At 37.5% G+C, this 27,344-nt stretch overlaps 1 protein-coding gene across 2 annotated transcripts in view; it reads left to right on the top strand.

The window, feature by feature from the left end:
- Positions 1 to 1,369: 1,369 nt before the first annotated feature.
- The window catches only part of WWOX (WW domain containing oxidoreductase), a 469,077-nt gene continuing 443,102 nt past the window's right edge, over positions 1,370 to 27,344 (top strand). For both annotated transcript variants that reach the window (XM_042877217.1, XM_042877216.1), the window contains exons 1-5: positions 1,370 to 1,522; positions 3,133 to 3,197; positions 4,777 to 4,834; positions 6,340 to 6,518; positions 25,201 to 25,307. In XM_042877217.1, the coding sequence (XP_042733151.1) occupies positions 1,416 to 1,522; positions 3,133 to 3,197; positions 4,777 to 4,834; positions 6,340 to 6,518; positions 25,201 to 25,307 (516 nt within the window). In that variant the 5' untranslated portion in view covers positions 1,370 to 1,415. The remainder of the gene's footprint in view (positions 1,523 to 3,132; positions 3,198 to 4,776; positions 4,835 to 6,339; positions 6,519 to 25,200; positions 25,308 to 27,344) is intronic.

The following is a 27,344-nucleotide window of genomic DNA, read 5'->3' as shown; positions in this document are numbered from 1 at the left end:
AAAGGCATTGGTGCACCTTAATGCATTATATGGATGTTGAATAACACGCCTACTTCTAAGATTTGATTTTTCTAGTCAAAAGTACACAGTGTCCCCATAGCACTGAAATACTGCAGAGATGTTGTTTACATTTAGGATGTAACGCATACTTTATGCAACGCGGTTGGGATGTCAGCAGACCAATGATTTCAACATTCCCATAGAGCACAGTTCATGCAGTGCTGGATACTGCGCACTAAGAGGCTGCAACAGGAGAAAACCCAACAATAGCTTTGCCTACTATACTAATTATTACTCTTTTTGTGTTTTAAATATCGATTTAATCTGTTTTCTTGTGCCCTACCACATTCTCAGTCACCTAAGAAATATTTTGGAAGCTTCCTGGACCGGAAGTGAATATGCCACTGAATTTCCCGTTCCAATTTTCTTTCTTTCTTTTTTTTTTTTTTTTTTAACCCTAAAGAGTATGGTTACAGCCTGTTTTAATACCCTCAGTTATGCCTGCATGGGAGCTCTCTGTTGTTCATGAGTGTGGTTTTTTATCCCTAGCAGAAAAGGATGATTTACTAGGTGTAATTTCTCAGAGGAGCTCTCAATGCAATGGGAGCAGTAGGGCAGAAACAAGTTCAAGGTACTTCTGTAGACGGGTAAGAGTGTTGTTAGTAAGTTGGGAGGGAACCAGGTAGGTCAGTATCTCAAGTAGTGCATTAGAACGTTAACTATGGAAGCCAGAGCCCTGCTGCACATTGCTGTGGCTGCACTGCCACCTGGCGCTGCTTCCCGAGGTTACAGCCTCTCTTCAGCGCTGGGTTTGTGTAAAACAGCCGCTGGAGGAGCAGCGGGAAGATGCTGTTGCAGAAGCTTCGACTCGGTTGGGTTATTATATAAATAGATGCGAATATGACAGCGCGTGTGTGTGGGGTCAGGAGCAGTTCAGGGGGCGCACTGAGTAACGGGAACGGACAAGGGCTGTGGTCAGCTGTCATAGCCACAAGCAGGGTGCTGCACATTAGCTATGAAATGGAAATAAATACTAATCCCAACTCACCAGCGCGCAGTGCTCCGATCCTCGCAGTGACCCTCCACTAACAGCACAGAGCTTAAAGAGTTGTTCCTTTTTCCTTGCTTTCTGGAGCTTTGTGGGGCTCATACCTCTCTACGAACGCTTCAGTCCCCCAATACCTAAGTTTGTTTTTTTTTGGTGCCGTCCTTAAAGATGTCAGCTCGGTCCCGTAGGAGAAAGCGGCTCAGTGACACACCTGAGGAGCGCTCCCGCCGCCTCGGACTGCGTTTCCCATGGTGCTCTGGGGCCGCGCCGCCGCGCCATTGGCGGAGACGGCCGGAAGAGGCGGTGCGGGGGCGGCCGCGGTCCGGCGGGCGGCAGCCGTGCGGGTCTGTGCGGAGCGACCGTCCCGATGGCAGCGCTGAAGTACGCGGGGCTGGAGGACACGGATAGCGAGGAGGAGCTGCCGCCGGGCTGGGAGGAGCGCACCACCAAGGACGGCTGGGTTTACTACGCCAAGTAAGGCGGGGGGGCCGTGCCGTGCCGTGCTTGCAGCCCCGTGCCCGCGGGTAACCTCTGTGGGGAGCGAGCGGTGCTGACCCGGGAGCGCGGGGTGCGGGGGCCGCCGCGTGCCGCGCTCTGTGTGAAGGGCGCGCGCTGAGGCTGTTCCGCGTGCGGGAGGTCCCGCGTGCAGCGGTGCAGTTCGCTTTTTAGCTTTCCTCTGTGCAGGAGTAGGAGAGAAACGCGCGCGTTGCGAGTTGAACGCGATAAACGCGCTCTTTGGGCTCTTCCGCGTGCTGCGGCTCGGATTTGCGTTTGGCACCATCTGCTGTGTCACTGACGATTGCGGCGTCCTCGCCGCTTACAGAAGGGGTGTGCTGCAAGGCGGCTCACTGACTGGGGTTTGCGTTTGTGTCTTTTTTCCTCTTTGGTGGTTTCTGTAGCCTTAAAGCCTCTTAGCCCTTAAAGGGTTACTCTCTTCCTCAGGAAGAGGGGAAGTGTCGTGTAGGCTCAGCACAGCTCAGACCTGTGCTGAACTGACTTCATCCCCTGAGTTTGGAAGCCGGGCAGGAGAGGCACTGAGGGACAAGGTTAGTGGGCGTTCGTTAGAGATGGGCTGGGCCATCTTAGTGTTCTTTTGCACCCTTAATGGTTCTCTGTGATGCAGATTCCCAATTCAGGTATTTTTATCTGAAGCCTTGTTTATAAACACTGCGGACTTGTAGGTGTCTGTTTGTCTTGGGTCCATCTCCTGTACGTTTATTTTGATGTCAAGAATTCTTTGAAAAATAAATGGCTTGCAGAAACTGGCCAACCTACAGAATAATAAAATGCTCCTTCTTGGGATGTGTGCTTGTTGTGCAGTTAATTCAGCTGTATGTAGTTAGTTAGCAGTGGTGAAACTGAAGTAATGCCCTTTACATCAGTGGTGTGATGCATCCTTACTAGCTGAGAATGCTTCCCAGTGCGTCTAAAACATAGTTAGGATGAAGAAGTGTTGCAGTACTGCTGCTTTCAGTGCATGCTCTACACCTGTGTTAGTTCTGCAAACTCTGGACATCTGTTTTCATGCCTCATTAACAACACGAACTTTAAACTGGAATAGGAATATTTTGGTTTAAGGCCTTTAAAGCTCTTTGCGATGAGTCAGTTCTGTGCCTAGCTGGTTACCAAAGCTTGGTGGGCACGCATTTCTTAAGCTATGATACTTAGCCTAACAAATAAACAAAATATTAAGTGGTGTTATAAGGTGGTGATGTATTCATATCAGACAGCAGGATCTTATTTATCTGTACTATAAGAACATCCTGAAGTGTGAGCGCTGCTCAAACAGGCACTTACTGAATCTCAGACCACCAGCTGTGGTTTCTGTAATAGAAAACACTGTGAACTGCGTGGTTTTTTAAGAAGGAAGAGTTGCATATGTGGTGTGCATGTTGCTGGTTGCACTTGATCTAGCAATTATTTGTGTATCTCTCAATAACACTGTCAGTTTTTATTTGGAACTTGAGCAGCTCTCAGCGGGGCACTCTTTAAGAATGATCCCATCCTGAGGCTGAATTTTACCAGAAGAAGTATTATTAGACAATTTTTTTTTAAACTTAAACTTTTTTTCTTTTTCCTTACAGTCACCTGGAAGAAAAAACACAGTGGGAACATCCTAAGTCTGGGAAGAGGAAACGTGTAGCAGGAGGTTTGTGTTAAACTTTTGTAATGAAGTAAAATTACGTTACAGAAATCAGTTGAAGATTATGCAGGAGCTATATTGATCTCTCACCTAGACAAGCTGAGGTTGGAAAATATAGCTGATTTCAATGGGGTGTTACTGATTGATGTGATTGTTTCTGTGTAGAGGGTTTGCTTTGCAGATGTATGGCTTTCTTATATTGTTCCAGAAAGACAAAGTACTGAGTCCAGAATGAAGGCATTTGTAGTAATGCCTTGTCACAGGCTTGGATTCTCAGTTTGGATTCTTGTGTCCTAGTGTCTTTTAGATACAGTATTTAGTATTTGTAACTGCCCATCCACGTATCTCTGGCACAAAGGGAAGTCGCATTAGTCTCACTTTTTTCTTATTTTCCCTAACTGTTGAACTTTTGTGTCAGAACAGAAGATACCCATTCTTGCAGAGCTCTTCCAAAGCCATATGATTTCTCAAGGGCCTTGAATCAGATCTTCCCAGAAGCTTCTGTGTGGTGTACTTAGGGATACTTCTGTGAAGCAGGGAATTGAAGCAGGAAAAACCCTCATGATGACCTCTTAACCTTATCTGAGCTAGAATGGGCTTTGGAGAAAAGAAGAGCTTATATTCGTTGGTAGGATTTTTGAGTAGGACTGACTGGATATTTGAAGAGAAAGCTTAACTAAATGTTTTTTTAAAAAAAAGAGATTGCAAACAAAGCTTTTCATCTGAAATGTTTTGTGTAAGTGGATAAATGGTGCAGAATTCTAATATTTTAAATACACTAATACTACATAGATAATAATATAAAAGTCCCTGTTATACCTAGTTTGGGTAATGAAAAAGGAGCATAGTGTAAAAGAACATACCAGGTGATGCTGTTACTATGCAGTTGAGGTTTTGTGACTTATACTTTGCTTATGTTATTCTGGAGAAGAACTAAAGCCCCTAAGGAAAATGTGTTGACAGTCCATATTTGTTTTGCTTATGGGACTATAACTTAAATGTTCTTACTAGATTTTGAACTGATGCAATTATAACCAACCAGTTTCACCTATGTTCAGTAATGCTGTGAAAATGCTCTGTTCAGTACTTGAGTGTCTGTTTTTTCCATCTTTGATCTAACATATCCCATACTTCCTTCCTCCAGGGTTCTGGTCTTCCAACTGTTACGTTGTATATAACTTTTCCTACATTTAGTTCAGTGTTTTGACAATTTACTTCATCAGGGTTAGGTACTAAACCATACAGTTTAGTGTACAAGTGTACAGACACCTGTATATGTATGTACTAGAAACCATGGTAACATTTTGCTGTTTTGTGCTATAATATGATGTAATCTGTATGAAGAATTACTTACTATGCTGGTCATTACAATTGTATAAGCTCTTTAGGTTGTAGTTTAGAGAAAAATTGTGTGTGATTAAGAAAGCAACTCTCCTTTCAAGTTCCAATATTTAAGTGCAACAGGAGCCTGAATTACCTACAGAAATAACACAAGCTGTTGCCAACATCTATTTGAGAAATCAGGAACTTCGAATCTGATTGTATTCAAATGCCTGTAAGGACGTAATGTTTTTGTTTTTCCTAGGTCTGCCGTATGGATGGGAGCAGGAGACTGATGAAAGTGGACAGGTCTATTTCGTAGAGTAAGTATTATAAAGATGTAGAATATGGAGAAGTAGAACAGCTGTTTTAGGCTGGGTAGCCTTTTTTTGTTATGATACAGAGACACTATTTATAAGCAAAACTTATAAAGTATGTATAAAACTTAATCAGTATGTAATTACTATGGATTTAGCAACTTCTAAATTTACATTTGTGATTTACTGAATAATTCCATGTGTGTAGAAATAGTAACTTGGGTGGCAGATTGAAGTGACAAATTGCCAATGGATCTTCAGGCAATGTTTATGTAGGTGCATTCAGTTTATTTAACTTCACCAACACACTCTGCATGTGCAAGAGAACTGTTATGCCATGACCTGAACTAGTGATTGAGCACCTGTTGAAGGAGTAGCTGGCCCAGTAAGCACAGGTGCAAACAATTCGCCTGCCCTTCCCATATGACTGGAAGGGATCCATCCTGGGCTCATTTAAGGGCTAGCCTCCAAAAGGGGGACGTCTCCAGGAAGAAGGCCACTTCTTAAGAAGTGTTTTGTAGCTAGGGACCCTGTCACCAGTTGGATGAGTCAGCTTTTTCCTGTATGTCGTTAGTGATATTCCTAATGACTCTGCCTAGTGTGGCAAAGAACTTACCAGAAGCAATTTCGCTGCTTCCAAGGACCAGCAACATGTGACTTCAAAAACATAATGGTAACTTCATGACTTGGTTACAATGCTGCTTTGAAGATAAAAGATGGAAACAAAATTGCTGCACCTCTGATTCATTGCAGTCTGAAGAACTGAAAGAAAAGTGGATGAGAATTAAGGTAGTGTAGAACTTCAGAAGGCTAAGAGAGAGAGGTTCACAGAAGCAGGAAAAGATTTCTGAGAACAATTCCTTCCTGTGTATTTTCAGGAACAGGATCAAAAGGAATAGTTATCTTAGACTGACATGGCAGAATTAAGAATATTTACAGGCCAAAATCACATAGCTTCTTTGTCCTGTTACAAAGGGCTGAAGACTGAAAGTTACTGCTCTTCCTGATAACTGTCTGAAGAAAGCTAACCTGTGTTACAGGAAGGTGAACTTGACCAAATAAAGCCATTAACATAGCTAATATGAAGTTAATTGTTTTCAGTTGTTTGAAGGAGAAATGGAAAAAAAGAAAAAAAGTACTGAGCTATATTTCTTGTTGGCATATTGCTTCAAGGCAGTGGTACAGGTCCCTTTTGAAGAGCTCTGTATAGAAGGTAGTATTCCCTATATAGTGTAATCTTTTTTTTCCTGTGAGAAAATACTGTTTATATGTGAGTGTCAGCTCCAGAATCAAATTGTAGTGGATCTGTATACAGTTTCCTCATGGACACTGCCACTGTCAGAAAAAGAGCTAGTAAAATAATTAGCATAATTTTAACAAAAGTGGGGAAAAAATGACTTTGGGGCTTTTAAATAATAAACTGGAATAGTACAAAACAGTGGTTGAAATACACAAAATTATATGCAAGTACAGTATGGTCAAAGTGGTGTAATTTTTCTGTTCTTTTACAGCCACATAAACAAAAGAACTACCTATCTGGATCCGAGATTGGCCTTTACAGTTGAAGATAATCCAGTAAAGCCACCTACTAGACAAAAATATGATGGTAACAGTACTGCGATGGAAATACTTCAGGGTCGTGACTTGAGTGGAAAAGTGGTTATAATCACAGGAGCAAATTCGGGAATAGGTAGGTTGCCATTACACATACAGTAAAGTGTGACAATCTTTGTCTTACAGGCTAATTTGTTATAATGAGTTTTTCTAAATATCTGTATGCTTGTGGTATTTGAATGTGTTTCACATCGTGTGGATCTAAAGCCTCTAGACAGTAAACTTTGTTCAGGCTTGTGTACTTTTTGTAATAGAAGTGCAGTGTATGTGGAGCTTAGAGGAGAGCCACGTGGATGACAAAGTTTTGAAGCAACTGATTTTTTGGTCTAGTAAATATCGATGGAAGTATTTTAGTGTCGTAGGAATAAGTAGGAATAAGGCTTGTAATGCTGCAAGGGAGTTCAGACAAAATATTGAGGAAAAACTTTCTAATGGCAACAAGTAAACTCAGGTAAAGATTTTCTGCAGAGACTGTGGGATCTTTATCTCTGGAGATATGTTCTGCCTGATGATGAACTTGTGTTAGAATTCTATAATGGTTGATTGTTTGAGGCAAAAAGGAACGTCTGTGTTCTCTTAGTATTTTCTAGCTGGTTCATAAATCCTTTTAGACGTGCGTCCCGTCTAAATATCTGTTAGGTAATGTTATTCCTGTAGTTGGTGAGTATTTGAGAGCAGCTATTATATAGCTGCTTTTGTTTTATTTTTGTCCTGAAGTTTGGCTCTTGGGGCTGTTCTGAGGAAAGAGAATTCCTTCTCCAACTTGCTAGGCTGTTTGAAGTTCCCCTCAGCAAAGGAGGAGCCACAAGTACAAGAACCATCAGTGTGGTTTGGTGTCAGATTTGAACATGTTAGGTAAACTTAGGATTCACCTAGATCCTAGATAACACTTTTTCCCCACTTATGAGGACTGTACTTTTTCCATTTTCTTCGTGGTGGGACCTTGTGAATATTGAAAACTCTTATGCAAACTTTTTAGAGTAGGATCTTGACTGACATATATCCAAGAACACTGGAAAAGCAGTGTTATCTGACAAGTACCAGATGGAACATTTAAAGCTTTTTTTTAGTTAGCAGTTTGTGCACATATCTTGTAGTCCTTGTTATAGTCCTGTAGATTAGTATTGCAGTTAGTGCAGCAAGCATCCACAAAAAGTTTGTGTTTTTTCCTATAAGATTTACACTCTGCATTTTTAGTACAGAATGTCTTGAAACTGTATCCAGCTGCAGAATTTGCTCTGTGTACAACTGTGCAGTTTCAGAACACTTAAGAATGAGAGCTTCATCAGGAGAAGAGCTGCTGCTCAGACTTGCTGAATGAGCTAAGTTGTTTCATAGATGGTGAAAGATTAATCCAAGGTGTATGATGCTTTGGTCAAGGCTTTTTCCTTGGTTTCTCCCTTAATTCATAGTCTGGAGTGATCACAAGCAAGCTATCCTTGCATCAGGTCTTGTTCACAGGCAAAACTATTGACTATAGGAACACGTTGTAAAATGAGCATCTGAAGTAACAAAGAATTGTTGTTTATTGGCTTTCTTTGTTAATTCATCAGCTGGCTGGGTAGTATGCATGTGATTTTTTTTTTTTTTCTTTTCTTTTTTGACCTGTTCTTTTTTTCAGTTTAAAGTTAATGCATGTAAGCACATTTACACAGGAGTTTGTGTACTGTTCAGCCCTGTGTGTGTGCATGTGTGTTTATGCTTATGCACTCTTACAGTTTACTGACACAGACTTACTGTGTACTGCATACACTTTTAGTTTTACCCCATGTCAGATGCATACCAAAGACCATACCAAGACCAAATGCATACCACAAGCTGAAGTATTAATGAAATAAGCCTTAGGCATGTACTTCTTTATGAAGCTGGGACATAGAGAGTACAGAACTATGAAGCTGATGTAGTAAATATATTTGATTAAGATGGTGTTATGGCCTGTATAATTCAGCTCATGCATAACATGTTGCAGTTAGTGTTGCAGTAGGTCCAGTCTTCTTGTTGGATGTTATTTACTGGTTGCTGTTGGAGCAAGGCTTAAGAAGAAAGCAGTTCTGGGGTTTATGTCTGTTATGTTAGCTTGCTAAAAGTCACACAGATACTTTGAACGTGTCTGTTGTGTAATGGATTCCAGTGTGGAGATCCGTGTGGGCTTTAGTATGTCTGTGTACTGTTCTTGAGTCATCCATGTGGAAATACTAATTTGAATGTGTAAATATGTGGAAATACTAATGTGGAAATACTACCTTGAGCATAGTCTAAGCAATTTTGGAGCTTATTCCCTGTGCTAGAAAATACAGAATTATACATATGCCATTAATTTTCATTACATATGCAATTCATTTTCATTAGCGACTTGACGATGGCTAAAGAGTTACTTTGTTCTTACAGTACAAGGAGCTCATAGGAGATCAAGAGTTATCAGTGAAACATTTTTTTTGTTTTCTTTTTTAAATTTTTAAATTTTGGAAGGTTGAAGAGGCAGTAGTTCTCTGGCCTGCTTCTTGTACGGATACGATATCGCTTTCTGATTGTTTCACTAGAGGGCTCTGTTGCTCTTTGGAAATGTTGAACAAAAGCAACCAGGTGCTTTTTGCTGCTTTTTGGTAAAAGCTCCTGAAATGTTGTGTGTGTATTCTTATCAGAGCAAGATTAAATAATAATAATAAAAAATTAAGAAATACATCAGGTGTTATCTAAGCTTTATTTTGTAAACCGTGTTGCACTTTCAACTGTTCAAAATTACTTTTTTAAAGAACAATTGTTTTTAATATCAGGGGAAGTGTAGTGAATTTGTTATTCTGTGCCTTATGGTGTATGCTGCTGTGTAGTTTTAAGATTCACACAGTGACGTGACCTTGAAATACACATTCTATTTCCTGTACCAGGTAAAGTTGTGTTTAGCCTGTTATGACTGTTAGAATATGAATGAGCAGCAAATTGTAAGTGCTATGGTGGTATATTATGGAGGCAAAATGTGTATGTTCTGTGCAGTCAAACAGGTTCCACGAAGGACTTTTAAAAATCTGTTTCCCAGATTTTTTTGCAAGACTGCATTTATTATCACATCCAAACTAACACAAACACAATCAACTGCTAGTGTAATATGTTTCATTTTGTGCTATGTGAAGGTCAAAAGACATTTCTGAATTGCCTTTCTGAGGGATGCCCAGATGAAGCACAAATTGTCTCTAAAAAATGTAAAACATTTTTGGCTTCGAGCAGCATAACTCTTTAAAATGCTGAACAAAATCCAGAAACTTCAGTTATAATGCCATTTGTTTTAATGTTTTCCTTGATTATGCTTTATCAGAGATGGTATTTAAAAAAACAATCAAAAAAAGCAAAATCACAAGAACTTTCAGTTACTGTTTTGGTTAAATAGAATTCTCTCACCTGATGTTTTTATTGTTATGAAATGAAGTCTTAGCTAGGAGGAAAGTTTTATATAAAAGTGCTATTAATCAGTTCTTAAAAAGTCACTCGCTTCTTCAATGAGTTTTCAATCTCCAAATACTTTTGGTGTGAGAAGCTTTATTTCTTTTATTTTTTTGGACAAAACTTCAACATTAACGGCTTTCATTGTGCTGATGCCAAAGACTGGGATATGTAGTTACTATAAGTGCCTGCTTTATAACTTAGGATCTCTTGGATAACTGACCTCTTGAGTTGTAAATAGTAAAAGCAGAAGTTTCTGTTTTACTCCTCTCCTGTAGCTTTTTACTTTTGATTCTGTTGGTGTATTATGTTTTGTGTGGAAAGATAAAATGCAGTTAGCATCTGTTTTTTTAATCCTTCTTTTTAAATTGATTTAAGTTACTTCCATTTCATCCCTTTAAATAAATGTAGTTAATTCTTGATTATCCAATATCAGCTATAGGGGGAAGAGAATTAGACTTATAACTCATGTTTTAGTTCAAATAGCAGAACAGAATAGAGCCTATGAAGTTTTTGAAATGTGCTGTAAACATATTTATTGAGCTGTATTCCCTCTATCAAATGTCATAATTAATTGCAGTGAGTTTGTGTAATTCCGCAGACACCTGTGAGCACTGAAAGTGTAGAAGGTACCATTTTGACAATGGGTAACTTGATAATTTACTTATGTGCTACTGTGATGATGATGTTAAGTGATAACATCTCATTCACCCATGCTGGTGCCTTAGTGATAACTATGGGTTGCGTGGCTGTGTGTTTTATCATGTGCCTTTCACAGTATCACCTGCCCCAAACTCAGAAAGCTTCCTCATGCAGGGCATTACAGGTGTGGTTAGCGTTTGTTGATGAGTACTTAATTCAGTAATGGGTTTTTAAGCTAATATGTGTAGGGGATGCGAAGTTAAACTTCTTGTGGAGATGGTTGAATGTCTGTAGCACATGCTGGAGAGTTTTTACCAGTGTGCTCTATTGGGAGTGGAGAGAGATGAGTTGTTGTTGATCAAAAATTGCTCTGTACCTGTAATGAGGAAAGTTTTGTGAAGGTGAGGAATCCTTCTAGTAGCACAACTTGCTGAGATGACTTGTGGACAATGTAGCATTTCTCTGAGGCTGGCTTTTATCAGCCTCTTCGAAGTAGGTAACATTTGCTGAATCCTAATTAGCGCATTGAATGGTCTAATTTGACTCAAACTGAGATCATATGGAAAGAATAAAAACAGATCCTTGCAAATACCACTGAGGACTTTCATTTTAATGGTATTAGTCTGAGTGTCTTAAGTATGTTCCTTGTCTTTTGCTGTAGCGCATGGCGTTTGGTGGTCTAAGCCTGCTGGTGTTTGAATCTGTCAGGGAGGAATAGTTCAGCTCTATTTTTGAGCTGTATCACACCTTGTTCTTGAAAAATTATGTTTCTCTTTGAAAGCACAAACTTTTTAAAATATTATCTATCCCTTGTTTTCAGTTGGAATGATGTTTAAAAATTATAATATTGGCAGGACTTCTACAAAGGAGCTGCTCAAAACAGTGCTCTGTTTCTGTTTCACGGTATGGTTCCATGCGTGGTTTTTGAATTCTTTCCCATGCTATAGCACTTGAATTTTATCATCTTGAAAAAAGCAGCCTGTTTTTGTTGGAGAGTTTGTATTGGACAAAACAATTTCTAAGGTAAAATACATCTGTCTGGCTTTGGTCTTTAATATTTTTCTCCATTCTATTCATGTGTTGACTTTGTTCAAAGTTTTCTTAAGTATAAATCTCTTTTCTTGTATTTCTTATAATAGAGAGTAAATAGCAAGGAGTTTGGTTCCTAGTAATTTCCTATTATTTGCATCACTTTTTTTTTTCCTCATGAGAACAGAAAAAAAGGGATGCAGTGTGGTGGAGCAAACTTCTGGCAATGCCTCTTGAATGGTCTTTTTCTCACATCTATTAATCTTTTTTTTCTATTTAATGAAAACAGTTTGAATGATTCAAAGACAAATTTATCAATTTGTGCAGATTAATAAATTGCAACCTAAGAAGGCTCTCTGCATATGTTGTAGAGTGAAGTGCAGAGAGAAGGAAAGAACAGGGGTTTTGCTAAGGAAGTAGATCTTGTGTTGTCAATTAACCAGCGTAAGCTGTTGCATTAGATGAATTATTACAGCCTTTGCATGCTTGTACATTTTCATGCTGGAAGTATCTCACATGGGAGAACAGAAGTGGATGTTAATTGTGTTTGATTTCAGGGCTTATTGTGAGACAGACAGACATATAGTGTGTATATATATATATATAAAATATATGTAATATTATGTTTAACTTTGAATTATTTTTCTTGGATGTATCCTAGCTATTCCTGAGATTATTTTAATGGGTTAGTTTTGTATTTACTGGGCTTCTGGAAGCACGAGAGAGTTGTTCTTTGATGTATATTGTAGTTTTTCCTTTGTGAACCTTAGCAGAAAAGCCTTGTTGGCCTGGGTGCAGCTGGGTTGTGTGCATGCTTTGTCCTGGCAGAATCACTGGCTGATACATAAGCTGCTGTGATCCATGCGTGTTGACCAAACTCAGCATGGATTATCTTAAACCACAGAAGTACCTGTACTATAAAATATAAGCCTCTACAAAAGAGTTTTAATTTTTTTTAATACATCTTAAAAATCCAAGCATACTTTACCAATTTTTTTTAAAGTGTTGCTTTTCACAGAAGTCCAGTACTTACTAGTGGGCATGAATTTTGTTGTACCAAAGCTTTTGGGGAATGTGAGTACCGTTGTTATCTAGCCGAGGCTGCTGCTTGCAGGCATGACGTATTTTCTTTGGATTTTTTATTTGTTACTGGTGTACATTATGTGCGTAATCAGTATGGAAAAGCATGGTGTAACAAAGGGAAAGTGCCTGCGGGATGGACCTCCTAAGTCATTCTTTTGCTGAATGTTAGTAGCTGTCAGTCACATTAGTCTTGATGTGTTTTGAACAATTAAACTACTAAAAGCTAATTTTCTAAGCTCTGAATAATCTCTGAAGGGGGATTCTTTTAAATTATGGTGTGAGTTCTATGGTTTATGGTCGGTCACAGTGATTAATTTTTTCATGAGTACCACTGCTCTAGTTTTACTCTGGCTTAGTATTGTGGAATACTGGTATTGCTCTGTTTCACATAAGGCTGCTACTGTCTACTTGTTACCTACTGTAAATATTAAAAAGTCCTCTTGGACTTACATAATTTATTTTTCTTATTGAGTAAGCTGAAAATGGTGTCAGATGTTCATACTGCTTTTCATGCCCATTTTGATGAATCTATTTATTACTTCTGTAATGAGTAATACACATGGTTGGTTAGCCAAGTTATTGAACTTCATCAACCTTGCCTGAAATTCACAATGCACGTGAAACTTGTTGTAACGTGTAAGAAATTGCATCTGAACAAAAAGGTTCAATAATGATTACTTCTTGTAATAGAACCTTTTCAGCAAAGGATGGGATGGAACTGTATGCCCATGCTTATATTTTCTGGAATCCATTTTACAGGAGAACAACATCTGTAAAACAGGAGTCTTCCTATGTGGTACTCTTTTTCTTGTCCTCCTTGCCCTTTTACTTTCTCGTAGGTGTGTGTGGGCAAGCAACTGTCGCAGTTCAGTGTTGATTATATTTACTTCCATCATTTGCATGTATTGTGACTTGAGGTTCAGAGGAATCAGTGTTGCTTGAAGAAATAACAAATTTCTAGGTTACAATATCTTTGCAGAGGCTGTATTTGTTGCCTACTTGCTATTCATTGTTTAAGTAGCTGTATCCGATTCTCTAATTGGATTTCCTTTATTTTTGTTATCTAAACTTGAAATTATAAAACTTGTTGGGCATTTTTTGTTTGTGCTGATAGTCAAAAAGCTGCCTTTAGGCAAAAAATCACTGCTTGTTTAAAAGCTTGTACGAAGGATCTATCGTTGACTTGCAGTACAGCCAAGTAAATGAGAACAATGCAATATTGTATATTCACAGATCCAGAAGCCTTGAGAGTTTTTGGTTATGCTCTTCTGCTGCTGGCAAGCATGAGAAGTGTCTCTTGCTTCCGTTACAGACATTAAGTGTGCTACTTGGGATTTTGGGAAATGCATAATTAATCTTGTTTTATATTTATAGCAATATATGGCTGCAGTAATTGATCAAAGCGTAGAGATTATGTCCATATCCACTTTCCAGTTCAAAATGGGAATTGTTCTGTTCTGTGTTAAAAAAGTGTACTTGAGAACTAGTCCCATTCTTCAGTGGAATGTGTAGTTAAGGCATATAGAATAGAAAATATGACTACTAGAAATGAATAAAGAAAGCGTTTTTGGAAAAGTTCCTTATTTGTTTGGGTCTAAATCCAGCTGCAAGCACTTGCTGAGAGGTATAAATCTTGTTGAATGATTTTTTTTAATGCCAAAGGTAAATTTGAGTTATTTTCTACCTTAGAGAAATGTGAAAATGCTCGTGACCTGCTTGGCAGCACACTTTAAGCATCCTGAGCGAATGAAGATTGAGAAGATGTCTTAACTGTATATATTTTTCAATCTAATCTGTGATCAAAGGGATATTGATTGGGCCTTCTATCTGCTAAACACTTAAGGACAACAAAAAGTTGTGTTTGCAGTGTAAGGCAGAGTTATGCTTAGTAATGGTATGTGATGTAATTTGATGAATACGTATCACTTCGTAGACGCTATGCTCACAGAGTTATTTACCTAGGGAGCATGTCGTAGAAAAAGCAGGCTGGATTCCTGAAGCAGGAACTGGGCAGGCTGGTTTCTGGATGATCTTCAGTGCGCTATTCAGTTTGATTCTTGCTAGCTATAGGTAACAATTATGCTTTCTACCTGCTTACAACGATGTCATAATGTATGACTTATGTCTGAAAAACAGTGGGTTTTTGAAAATGTCAAGTATGCTCTTTCTCCTGGCAGTTCTTCCTATTTTAGATATTAATTTTTTTTATACTTAGGCATTTTTGGATTTAACACTCCCTTCCCCAAACTAGTGAGGTTGAAGTTTTTGGTAGATGAACGAAAACGTGACTTCAAAGATGATTCAGTCAGAAGTCCTTCAGCTTCTGTGTGGGTTGCCAGTATTCCAGCTGTTAGCAGGCAGGCCATAAATGTGGTCATCTAAGCAAATATGGGAGAGTACACTTGATGTATTTTCATGTGCTGGAAGCTGAGGTGAAGAGGACTTAAAATAAATAAATTTTTCTGCACATGGCCTTACGCTACAATTTAATGATTTCTAATTCTTGTTTTCCATTCTTCTTTCTTTTGTGTTAATTTTTTGTTAATACTCGTCTTGCTCTTCATTTTTTGTTTCAGAACTCCATCTTCTGCCTTACTTTCTATGTTGGAAACGTGATGGATCATTTGAGTTACATAACAGCTTTCCATCTCCCTCTTTTCTTCATAGTTTAAAACATACCCAAAAGGTTTGCCAATTTTGAACCTTAGGAGGTCTGTACCCATTATGAATACCATCTAATCCAGAAAAAGTAGAATTTTAAAGAAATTACACAGGACTTTAAATTTCCAAACCTCTATGTCTCTTATCTTTCCCTTTTCTGGCTGTCTCCTTTCATTTGCTTGCACCAGAATGAATGAGAAACTGCATCCTTCCTGTATTCAGTGCTTTCCGTAGGATCCTGAAATTACTCTTGTATTAAAATCTTCAGTTGCTTAACTGAACAAATTGTATTACCTCATTTTCCCTGAAGACAGATTTGGGTAATGACTGCCAGAAATCAACAGTGTTGTACTGTTCAGCCTGCTTATCTGTTCCTTTTTCCCCACAGCACAATGTGAGCTCTTCAGAACAGCACCTAGCTGCATGTGTTTGATCTAAACACACTTTCGTTGACCTAAACTGTGAACTATTCAGGACAGAAACTTGGTTTATTATTTATTTGTCTTGCATATGTTCTGTTTGCGTATCTAAATAAATATCAAGTTTGTTTTAAGAAAAGCAGTTTGGTTCAGTTTATGCTGCAGTACTTCTTCGGTATCTTTACATACAATTGAGTATTTCTCATGAAATAACTTAGAGATTAAAGCTTGGAGGATCTAGTGCTTTAGCTGACAGCACAGTATGTCTTTTAATTATTCTGCCTTGGATGAAATATTTCTCTTTATTAAATTTACTTCTTACATTAACATTGCACTGTTGTTCTTGCCAAAAGGAGATTCAAAACATGCAACTAATTTTTTTGTTATGTTTAATTAGGGCTCAGCTCAGCAGTACAGAAAGCTATGATACTGTTGGCTTATAGAACAGAAGTGTACTGGAAAAGTAGCTAAAAAACTTCTGGCTTTTTTCTCCATTTTTGCTTTGGTGGGAAAAACTGTTTTGTTGCCTAAAGCTACTGCTGATGCAAAGAGCAGCTTTAGAGAAAGAGAGTTTGCCAGTCTTGTTTCTCTCTGCTCCGAATGTGGTCTTTTAATGTGATTTTTAAAAAATGAAAGAAAAAAAAAAGCTTGAGACGGTCAGAGATATTTTTTAAAATTCCCTGGCCTTTTTTCAGCTGTCTGAGAAGGTTCGTGTGAGAAGGTGTTTTAAAAATAGCAGTGGTGGGGAAGAGAGCCCCACAAAGCTTTTTGGGGGTAAGATGAAGGAAGTATATGCCCCTTAAAACAGCATTGAAAGCCTAGCTGATCCTGAGTATCTGATCTGGATTTTTAATAGACCCTGTTATGAGCGCTTTCATGATGGCACTTCTTACACACTCCTGAATAGTTTCCATTGGATTAGCTAGAAACTTGAGTCTTTTTATGACTGGCCTTTGATACTTGCTGCTGATGTTAGTTAATCCTTAATGCTTTACTATGTCTGTGAGTGTTATGAGTTTTGTTGCTGCTGCTTCTCTTTAGCTTCCGTCAGCCTTATTATAAAATATATATGAAGCTACAATAACATGCACGAGAAATTTATTTGTTTCCTTAATAATACATTTATGTAATGGTACTCCTAAATAGACTGATTTTTGTTTGAATTAAAACCTGGTCGCTTATCCCTTAGTGACTAAACATTCAGAAATGGTTGCTTACTGTGAAATCACGTGCTGTAAGTGCTGTGTCAAATTTGATGACTCAGTTCTGATCTAGGTATTTTTTGAGATGCTGCTTTGATGTTAATTTACACTGAGCAGGTTTTTTACTTTTCGGTACTCTAGATTTTAGTTAAGCTTAGTTTGAAAGTGTTCATTTTGCATTAAGAACAAAAGGAGTGTATTAACATAACTGTAGTTTAACAAAATATTTTGTTTGTCCCTTATGAATATAAACAGATGTAATTCTGAGAAGAGGAATTTTAGCTTTTCATTTACTAAAATTGAGACTATAAGTTGCACTAAAATAACTTCTCATTTCAGGGCAAAGTTGCTAGCTCAAGTTTCTTGTAAAAATACATTCAACTTGTTCTTCAACCTTGGTAATAATATATGTAGAACTTCAGGTAGAAAGTTTGTTGTTTTTTTTTTTTTCTTACCTTAGACAGTTGTTGTGCACTGAGTTGCTGTATATTCAGATGCTTATTTTCCCTCTGTGATATGTTATCTGTTACAAAGGAAATAATTTATGAAAACGGAAAAAACAAACAAACCAAACCAAACCCACCCATATTTTCACAAAACCTTGAATTATAAAGCCAAATCCTAAATTCTGATATATTCATTTTAAATGCAGTAGTTGACTCATGTCAGGCAAAACTGGCTGAGTTGCTTGCAGGAAGCCACACTGACATTTTTATAGATAATCAAAAGAAAACATGAACTTATTCTATGCTTGGAGAAACACTGTAAAGAAAAAGCTCAAACAGAGCAATTTTCAGTTGCAGATGTAGTGCTAAGGTATGACAAGTTGTGTTAGTGCCTGCAAATGGTTTTAGAATAGGTGGGAAAAAAGCTGCTGTATGGTAACTTCTGTTGGGCACTGAAAAAGTATTCAGGCAGATTGTTTGGAGTTTGCTAGAAGCTTGATCCTATCATTTAATAGATGAAAAGCAAGATCAGATATTAAGACCGAGGCTTCTCTCTTATAGCAGTGTATAATATTGACACAGTTTTGGCATTAGTTGAAATGGAAAATTTGTATCTGAGTCCTCTTTGAGGTTTCTGATAGCGGATGTACATCTGATGGAAGGAGCAGGTATCAAAGATAAAAAGGGGTTCCACAGTTAGTTCTTAACCTGCAATTCTCCTTCTCTTTTGTCTAATTCCTTGCCAATGTTCAGGCACCTAACAGAGCTAGCAACTGAGAAATCTGATTGATCTATGCAGTTTTGACTTTGTTTCCTACTGTGTTTTAATGAAGTTTGTTTAAGAACATCAAAGTCTGTTCAAATTTGCAGCTTTTTAAGCGTCACTGTCTCCCTGTATTTTAGGGACAGACGTCTAGTGGTCTATGGGAATTACTTTTACACAACTAAAATAAGGTCCTATGGGAACTCGAGTCTGTATGCAATATGTATACCTTTCACAGGACAGTCTGTTCTGGACTGGAACCCTTGACTGCTACTGCAATACATGCATTGAATTGTAACACTTTACAACATGAGAGATAGGAAATGTGGTTTTGAATCTAAGCTAAACTGGGCCTTTGATAGCTGATATAGCTGTCAGTATTAAGTTTTAACAGAGCTAAAGAGATTGAAGTCCCTGCTGTGTTCGTGTGCTGAGTTTTTGAAGTGGATTGGTAGCAGTCTTTCAGCAGTAGAACAACAGTAGATACCAGATCTGACTCCAATTTTGTGGCTCTTAGCTGTGGCATATTTGTAATGTTTACGCTTTGTCATTACTTTTTATTTGCTTTATTTGTCTTCAGTTATTCAGTTACCTTTCTTTGCCTCGTATGATAGATTTTTAAATTTGTTTTAGAGGAACAGAGTCACAAATCTTAAAAATATCATCAACATAAGAGCATTTTTCATGTTTGTCCAATGTTATAATCCCTTCAGATCAAAGTATCTTGAGTTCTGCCAATGATAATGGCAATACACTTCTTATTGGGAATAACTTTTTAATTGCCAAGAACAGTATATTGCAAAGTATGGTATGTAATGAGTTCATATTTGTAAGTTGGCTGGATGGAAAACAGAACTTAATCCGTTAGTCATCCTGTTAATTTTGGTTGGCTTTTTCAGCGGGTTATGGCTCCAAGAAAAATAGCTTTGTCCAATTCATACACAAAAGGAGAGGCAGGAAGATCTACCTGTCATATAACATCACACTTCTAAATGAAGAAATCAGTATGTGTTGTTACCATTGCCTGCAAATACATTGAAGCAAAGGTAGTATTAATATTTCGTGTTAATTGCTTTTTAAAAAACTTAGTCTGTTAGTATTTTGGTGTTTTATTTGCTTGCAAGCTTTCATTTGTAGCAACTTTAATAGTGTCTCTCTAAAACTTTATCCTAAATACTTGTATTGAAGCAGTACAGTTGTGGCCAAATGATTCTGATACGTGGTGGTTTTGGGGCTTTGAAAATTCGGTAATGTGATGATTTACATATGGCTGCCATCACTCCAAATCGATGTGAGGTGCCCTTAAGCTACTAACACAGGCAAAGATGATCTTGATTGCAAAAGATTCTTCCCTAAATCACATGTTGTTGTTGCAGCATGCAACCAGAAGAGAAGTTTATGTAACTTCAAAATTCACATCACTTTGGCATGTTTGAATCTGTTTCATTCCGTCTATTGCATGAGCACATTGGGTTTGTTTCAGTAACACTTAGCTCTTTCAAGTTGAAGTAAATCTAGGGCTGCATAGGAGAAAAGTATTTTCCATTTATATATAGTTTTCTTGATCAAATCTCAAAAGACAAAAGCATCTAGTTTGTTTGCTGAGATACCAGCAGAGGAGCTGTATTATGGGTTGTAAAGATAACTTGTTCAAAGTTCTCGGTATTTAACCTTCTCACAATTTATTCTTCTTCGTAGTAAAACTGGATTTGAATTGCCTTTATTGTGTTAAAAAATATACATATTTAAAAAAAAATCACACGTGGATTCTGAAAATTAACGCACTTCACTTTGCAAATCTGTTTATAAAGAACTTGAAAGATGTGTACTGCAATTTAGAATGTAACGTGAAAGTTTGTGAACAATGTAAGTGGAAAAACAAACTGGCCAAAGCTGTGAAAATAATATAAATGTTTAATGAGATAAAATGTTTGTGCTTACAAAATTAGTTGGTTTTCACTTTTCTGCAGTCCATAAATAACGTGCTATGCTATGAAAGACCAGGAACACGTAACGCACAGGCTAATGCATTTCACTTTCAATTCCATAAGTATTTTGTTCATTTATTTGATCTTGCTATGTTTACAGTAGTGGAAGGTAAGAAGGCTTTCTTCTGGAATTCCTTGTAGTTTACATTCAGACGGCCTGTGACATAGGGCTCAAGGAAGGCTGGAGTTGTGACAGCTTGAAATTGGTACTGCAGCACATGGGAAGAACCTCAGGGCCTCCAGAACTCTTCTATCAATGGAGAGAAGGGAAGAAATCATTTTCAAGAAGCTAAAGGCAAACAAACCCTGTAGGCTTTTAAATAAGAGGACTGAGCTTTTGGAAAGAAAGATGTCAACTCTGCTGTTCATGTGTGCTGTAAGTGACAGATCCAGTGTTTTGTGGAGTGTTTCAGAGAAGGCAGAGAAGCTGAAAGTCTTGCTGTCTGAAATGTTTCTGAATTTCTTTTTGTGTATTCAAAATTTCCTATCTATGTTTAGAATAAAAACAAAACAAAAAAATGCTAAAAAAGCTACTTCCAAACATTTAAATGCCTGCTGCAAATTCTTTACAAAGTCCTCTACAAGCTAATGGTAAGTAGGTTCTGTAGTGCCCCTTAATTAATAAATCATCAGATCACTTTTCCACTCAATGAATTATTTTCTTTGTTTTATAGAGGAGGTTGTACTGTGTGACAGACCCATACACTCACTTGGCTTATGTTGAGTTGGCATTAATTGAACAATGCATACTGCTCATTAATTGAGACCATTAGCTGAAAATCTGTCCCCAAATTCACTGACAGAACTCAATTGTGGATAGACAAAGTGAGAGTATGGTGTTGAAAAATCATAGACTATGAAAAATGAAATCCGATGCTAGTTCTTGAGTCTTTGATGTAAATAAAGGGCTGAAAGGTTTTAAATGCCTGGAGGAAATCCCATACACTTACTGTTCAGGTAGCTCTTATTAATTCTACTATCAGTCTTTAATGTTCTCTGCTGATGTGAAAAGCTGTGCTATAGTATTTACTTAATGTAGCTCTGAAACAGGGTTGTCATTTCGGAGTGTCAAATTAGAACTCGTTAAGGAACAGGAGCAGTGACCTCAGAAAGCTCATACCTCTCAAAATTTCCGGAGTAATCACTTGAAGTTTATCTTAGTTTTAGAAAATGTTTGCTGAACAATATATTGTATTTAAAATTTAAATATAATGTGGTTGCTTTCCAGCATATGTATTGTTCTCCTGTCACATTTTGGGAAGCATTTACCTTGTTTTTTGTAACCAGCAATCCTTAATGTTCATGTGCATTCTTATGAGCTGTGTTTTTAATGAGGTTTTACATGCTTTTAAATAAACAAACAAAAACACTAAGAACCAAAGCCCAGCCCAGCAACAACAACCCCTGAAATAACAAACTCACGAATAATATGTAATGGGTGATGATGCAGTATGTTCTCTATGAAAGGATATTCAAGTTTTTAACTTTGCAAGTGAAATTATTTTAAGAAGTGTTTGGGTTCTTTTGAACTCTGTGAGTTACTCTTATGGGTGGAATTGAGGTTGTTTTATTCCATCAACAATGCACTTCCTTAACATAATTATGTAAATTTCTCTTTTTATTTATCCTGCTATGACTCTTCTTGAATGTTTGTTTTATATTTGTGATTTAACTTTGTTGTATGAAACCACATTGAACATGTATTTTGATTAATGTATTTTCTTGCAGACAAGTAAGGTTTCTCTTCCTAGAACTTCAATGGTTTTGTACTTAAAATACTCAGTCCCTGTATGAGGCTTAGGTTTTAAAATGGTTTGCTGTGTGTTGAAAACACTGCTCCATTTTGCTGAAGCACAAATAGTGTTGGCAAACTTGATTTAACAGCATGAGTCTGTTGATAACTTTTCCACTATTTTAGAAGCTTCTCTCCCTTTCTGTTATGCATGTGACACTGAAGGAGGAAAGAAGGGTTAAATTCTGCAGGAAAAACAAAGAGCTAAAGCTATAAGAAGGGCTTGAAAACCAAGATACTTCCTAAATCTTACTTCAGGAATTTTAGTTTGAAATTGCAGTTTTCTAAGCTCCTGCCTAGTTACTTGATAAAGTGTGAAGCTAATTAATTTCACTGCTTATTAGGAGCTTTCAGACTATTTAGATCTATTTTAAGGACATATCTAAAAATGCTGCCCTCTTGAGAGGGCTGAGCAATTCAATAGGTAGTTCTAACTTAATCCCTAGTGAATTCTATGATGCAGTCATCATGTTGCCTCTTATTCTTGATAGTTTTCATGCCGTAGACAGTCTGGAAAGATTGTGCTTCACACAAACTAGGAGAAAGAAAGACCAAGTCATAATGGTTATATGCAATCCCAAACAAAGCTAATAATTTGGTCGCTGAATTGGAGTAATTGTGTGGTTTGGGATACCTGGATTTATTTTTCTCTCTTTGCACAAATCTAACTGTTCTAAATACAGTTTGTGTATGAATGAGTTAGTAATTTATAATATGAACATAACAAATGTTGTGGTGATGGATCCATCACCACTTGACCTGTGGCTGAATTTTGAATGGAAGGAGGGACTGCTGGTTAAAAATTCAACCAGAGGGTTTTTAAGCACTTAATTTCGTGGAAAGATTCAGAATGCGTCTGCCTGTGGGTGAAGAATAATCCTCTGGTGGAGCCAAGAGGAGTAAGTACTAGAGGGAGGGTTTTAGTCACTGGCTTTGCAAGAAAAATCAAAGTGGTATTATTAACTGAATTTGGAGTTTGTAATTAGTTCAATTTTAGTCGTTTTCAGTTTAATTTATAATCAAGTTATTAACCGTAAATGAGAATGACATGGAATTTATTATTTTGTGCAAAGTGTGACATGGGATGTGGTTAGCTAAACATCATCATACCCAGCAAATTAAACTGGCTGTCTTTGTATAACAGTACAGTAAATATTCCAGGCATTTCTCTAGTTTTAGTAATATGGTAGGATGTGAAGAACGCATTGTTTTCTTTTGTGCAAAACAGGAAGCATACAGTTAGCTAATAGTGCTGTGGTACAATGTGTCTTACTTCAGTTATATGAAAAATTCTAATTAAATACACTTAAAGTAGAATTAGGAACAGAGGAAATCTTTGCACATACTGTAGCTGAATTCATGTGCATGCAGTGAATTACCCAGGTAATTAAAGCTGCTTGGTACAATGAATGGCTTTAAAAGAGATGGAAGAAAATTACTTGGACTTAAATACCATAAGTATGTAATTGCAGAAAATGGTCTAAATTTGTCTTGGTGTCTCTTGTTTCTATAATGGAAGTTACATCTTATGCTCTGAGTTTTGTTGCTCCAGGGTGTTTTGAAAGTGAGATAGCCTATCTTAATAGATTTTTTTTGTAAACAAATTTTAAAATGAAAACATGAACATGCTTTAAATATTATAAAGCTAAAACAAATACCTCTTCTCCTTGACTTATTCACATGCTTAAATTGCTGGGCATTTCAGTTTGATTTTTCATTTTCTAGTTTAAGCTTGTCTAATTTGAACTCATTAAGTTATGTTATGCTTCTTTCAAAGAGTTCCATTGTTAGAGTTTTCCATGGAAATGGGCACCCAGTGGTACTATTGAATAGATCACAAACACGATCACCCCAATAGAAACCTAGTTTCTGGCTCAAGTCTCTGTGTTTTATAAGCTTTCTGTGCTCCCAAGAACTCATCAGTCTCCTGTTGTAAATTGTCACAGATCTTTCTAATTAAATAAAGTTTATCTTGGACTGGCTTCTAGGCAGCTTTTCATTAATGAATTGGGCAGCAAAACAGCGCTCACTTGCATAGCTTGCATATGATGCAAAAGTGGATAGCTGCAGCTCTTGGTGGATAATTCCATAGTTTGAATTGATCTCATTAAATTCAAGACAGTTCCAAATTAACAAATGGAAATTAATCTGAAGTGCCTTTTTGGAAAGGAGAAATTAAGTTCCCAGATTGAGAACAGGGAAGAACTGATTAATAGTATTGCCAACAAGTTCATAAAGAGGCTTAGAAATTCACTGTATATTTTTCCTGTGTGTGTGAAAGTTTAAAAAGGGATATTCATTAATGCTGCACTGCAGTAAAATGTGAATTATCTTTCCTCTTGTTTCAGATTTGGAAAGAATGTGCTTGCAGACTGTCATGTCCACTGGTTTACCCAAAAGAAGGATTTTTTTTTTTTTTTTTCATGGCTTAGTTTTTTGTTGTGTCATCAGGTTAATCCAGTGAACCACTTAGTCTACGATACTGTACCCAGTGTATCGAAAGTGCGTAGTTGGTTATTCATGAGACAGTTGTGAGAAGTTGTTAGGCATTAAGTGGTGAAAAAATGAGGTTACTGTACCCAGATCATTTGAACAAAATCTTAGCAAAGATTTTAAACTGCTTATATAATAAAATGCTGTAGTAGATTATAATCTATCTTGGTAGAACCTAATTTTCTAAGAGTGAACTGGGCAACTCTTTCCCAGGAGTGGTTTGACACTTTGGTATTTCTCTTGTCTGCACTTTTTGGCAGAAGTGTCTGACAGGTTGGGTATGCTGTGAAGAAGGAGCAATTACCTCCATGTGATTTTTACTGTTGGTCCCTCTAGGTGATCACTGCTGCCACAGGTGGCTCTCAAACTGATGAGCCAAAGGCTAAATGCATCTGTAGCACCTGGAACTTGGTCTTACAATACTCTTTCACTTTCACTGTGCTCTTGCCAGACGTAACAGGTTTGTAGTGTTACTATTCAGGCTTATTCCTGCTTATCCCTTTCAGTCAAGCAAGTAAGGAATTAAGTAGAGTTCTACTTTGTTAACTGATGAAGGTAGAAAGAGAAATTGGAATCTGTGTTTTGAAGTTCCCAAGCCTATCGAGCAAAACGTATGCAATGGTAGTCCTGTTTAAAGTGATCTGTACTTCTCTCTCTGAGCAGCTGGGTCCAGGTGACCAGCAAGCTTACAGTCAGGCAGCAGGTAGTGTTAGAGTACTTCAGTATGTGCCTCACCTGTTCTTCTAATGATATAGCTCTCTTTTGTTACTGAGATGTTTCTGACTGGGAAAATGCTTTATTGTAGGTTTTGAAACGGCAAAGTCTCTTGCGCTGCATGGGGCTTACGTTATCCTGGCCTGCAGAAATGTGTCAAGAGGCAACGATGCTGTACAGCGCATTCTTGAGGAATGGGTAAGTGAATGCTTATAATGTCCAACATTAAACTGTGTTTGTCAGTATATGGATTCTTTTTTGATGCACAAGCAGTTAAATAGGTACTTACGTTGCCATGGAAGAATCTAAGGAAAAGGGCATTTGTCTTGCTTTGTAATATACTGTTTGGTCACTTCTGCTTCAGTGGTGGTGATTTTTCATTTCATATGATTGTGCTGGATTGTAAGGCTTGACATATTGTTATATAAGAATATACAAAAGCTTTGTAAGTTTGAAAGAACCACTGAGGCGCACTGCATAGTTCAAAGGACAGGGTAATTCCAGAACCAAAGTCTGTAACAAGCTGAAGGAGAATGTACTCACGGAGGTATCAGACGGCCATTTGTTTGCCTGTAGTTTTTGTACTATAGGAGATTACATGGAATCATTCTTATACTTCTCAAAAAACAAAGGGTTTTTTTCCTTTCCCTGTCCATCAGGCAGAACCACTGCTGCAGGTAGTTTGTCTCAATTCCTTCACATCTCTTCCCTCTTTCATTTATTTTTCTTCCATTTTGTTACACAAATACAAGCCCCTTAGTGCCTTCTATTCCCTTATTTCTCTCCTCCTTCTAGCTCTCCTCTCCCTACTTTTTTGGGAGATCTTCTAAGGCCCTTATTTTAATGTGTCCAGTGTTCTTAACTTATTCCTTATACAAACATTTACTTGCTAGTAAGGCTAGTTTTGTCCAAGCTTGCTTTGATTGCTGTCTTCAGGAGTTAATCTGTTGACACAGTTCTGTATGCTCTAAGTAATAAACTGTAGGGTCAAGTTCTTGGAATTTCATTTCTGTCCTGCTAGAATTACAGTGATAAATGTTCTAGCTCTGTTTCTCAATCTCTGAAAATATTTTGGCTGCTCCCAGAGGATATGGAGGAACATCAGTATTATTAATATTTACACATAGTTAGTCTACAGATATTTATTAGCAAGCATTGTTTGTTTTGCACTTACTTTCTAAGCAAGTAATGCTTATAATGCTACTAACTTTTGTAACCACAATTTTCTTCAAGAAACAAAATCTTTGGCTTTAGATATTTTTCTCTTGCTCGGAAGATATTAACAATGTACAGTACAGAATTGAGAAGCAAAACAATCTTTTCCTTACTTCACATTAAGGCTATCTTTTTGTTTGCTTCAAAGATGTGAAGTTCTAAGAGAATTCCTTTATGGGTGAGCATAGGACATAAGGCTTCAAGTTTTGCCTGTCTGTTTCCTTGCACTGGGAGATATTCTGCTGGCCGATCCTTGGAGGTGTTCAAGGCCGGGTTGGATGCAGCCCTGAGCAGCCTCATCTATTGCCTGATGTAGTGGTTGGCAAACCTGCCTGTGGCATGGGGTTGGAACTAGATGATCTCTGGGATTCCTTCCAACCCAAGCCATTCTATGATTTTTTTCTTTTTTAATTTAGGATAATAGATACTCAGCACTCTTTTATTTTAGTGTGTAATACCATAAAATACCACATTGCTCCCTTAATTCTAAGCTTATCTTAAGCGTTTTGAAGGCTGTGAGAATTTAGGAGTACTAGTTTTAGAGCTTGTATTGCTTCACCAGAAGTTAATGAATTTGTAATTGAATGAAGATCACTGAATTTCAAATGACTTCAGAAACACTACACTTATTTACTAACAGTTTTCAAATTCTAATTGTTCAGAAAATAATCTCATCTGTAAACTGGGTAGCTGGAAGACCTTCAATGCATCTTTGTAATGGCTTTGTTGTTGTTTATTAAGAGGGACTAATTAACTTTGATTATTGCGCTAATATTATGGCACTTTGACAGTCCTTCAGATTTATGACTCTGGGAAAATAAACAAATGAAATGCAGGTGCTGGAGCAGAAAGAATAAGTTATTACTGAACTTTAATTACTTGGAATGTGTAACCAGGAGAGAATTAGTTGATGAATTACAAGAAGCTTAAAATTTACATCGAATTGTAAGCAATCTTGAGGAAAACACAGAACTTGCCCTGTTTATTGAAAACAGAGACAAAGATTAATTTGGTTAATTG

Source organism: Lagopus leucura, unplaced genomic scaffold (assembly GCF_019238085.1).
Source record: "Lagopus leucura isolate 7727_CA_CO unplaced genomic scaffold, USGS_WTPT01 Super-Scaffold_100017, whole genome shotgun sequence".
Classification (NCBI taxonomy): Eukaryota; Metazoa; Chordata; class Aves; order Galliformes; family Phasianidae; genus Lagopus; species Lagopus leucura.
The sequence above is the reverse complement of the archived record's forward strand: the minus strand, read 5'-3'. Positions and strand labels throughout refer to the sequence as shown.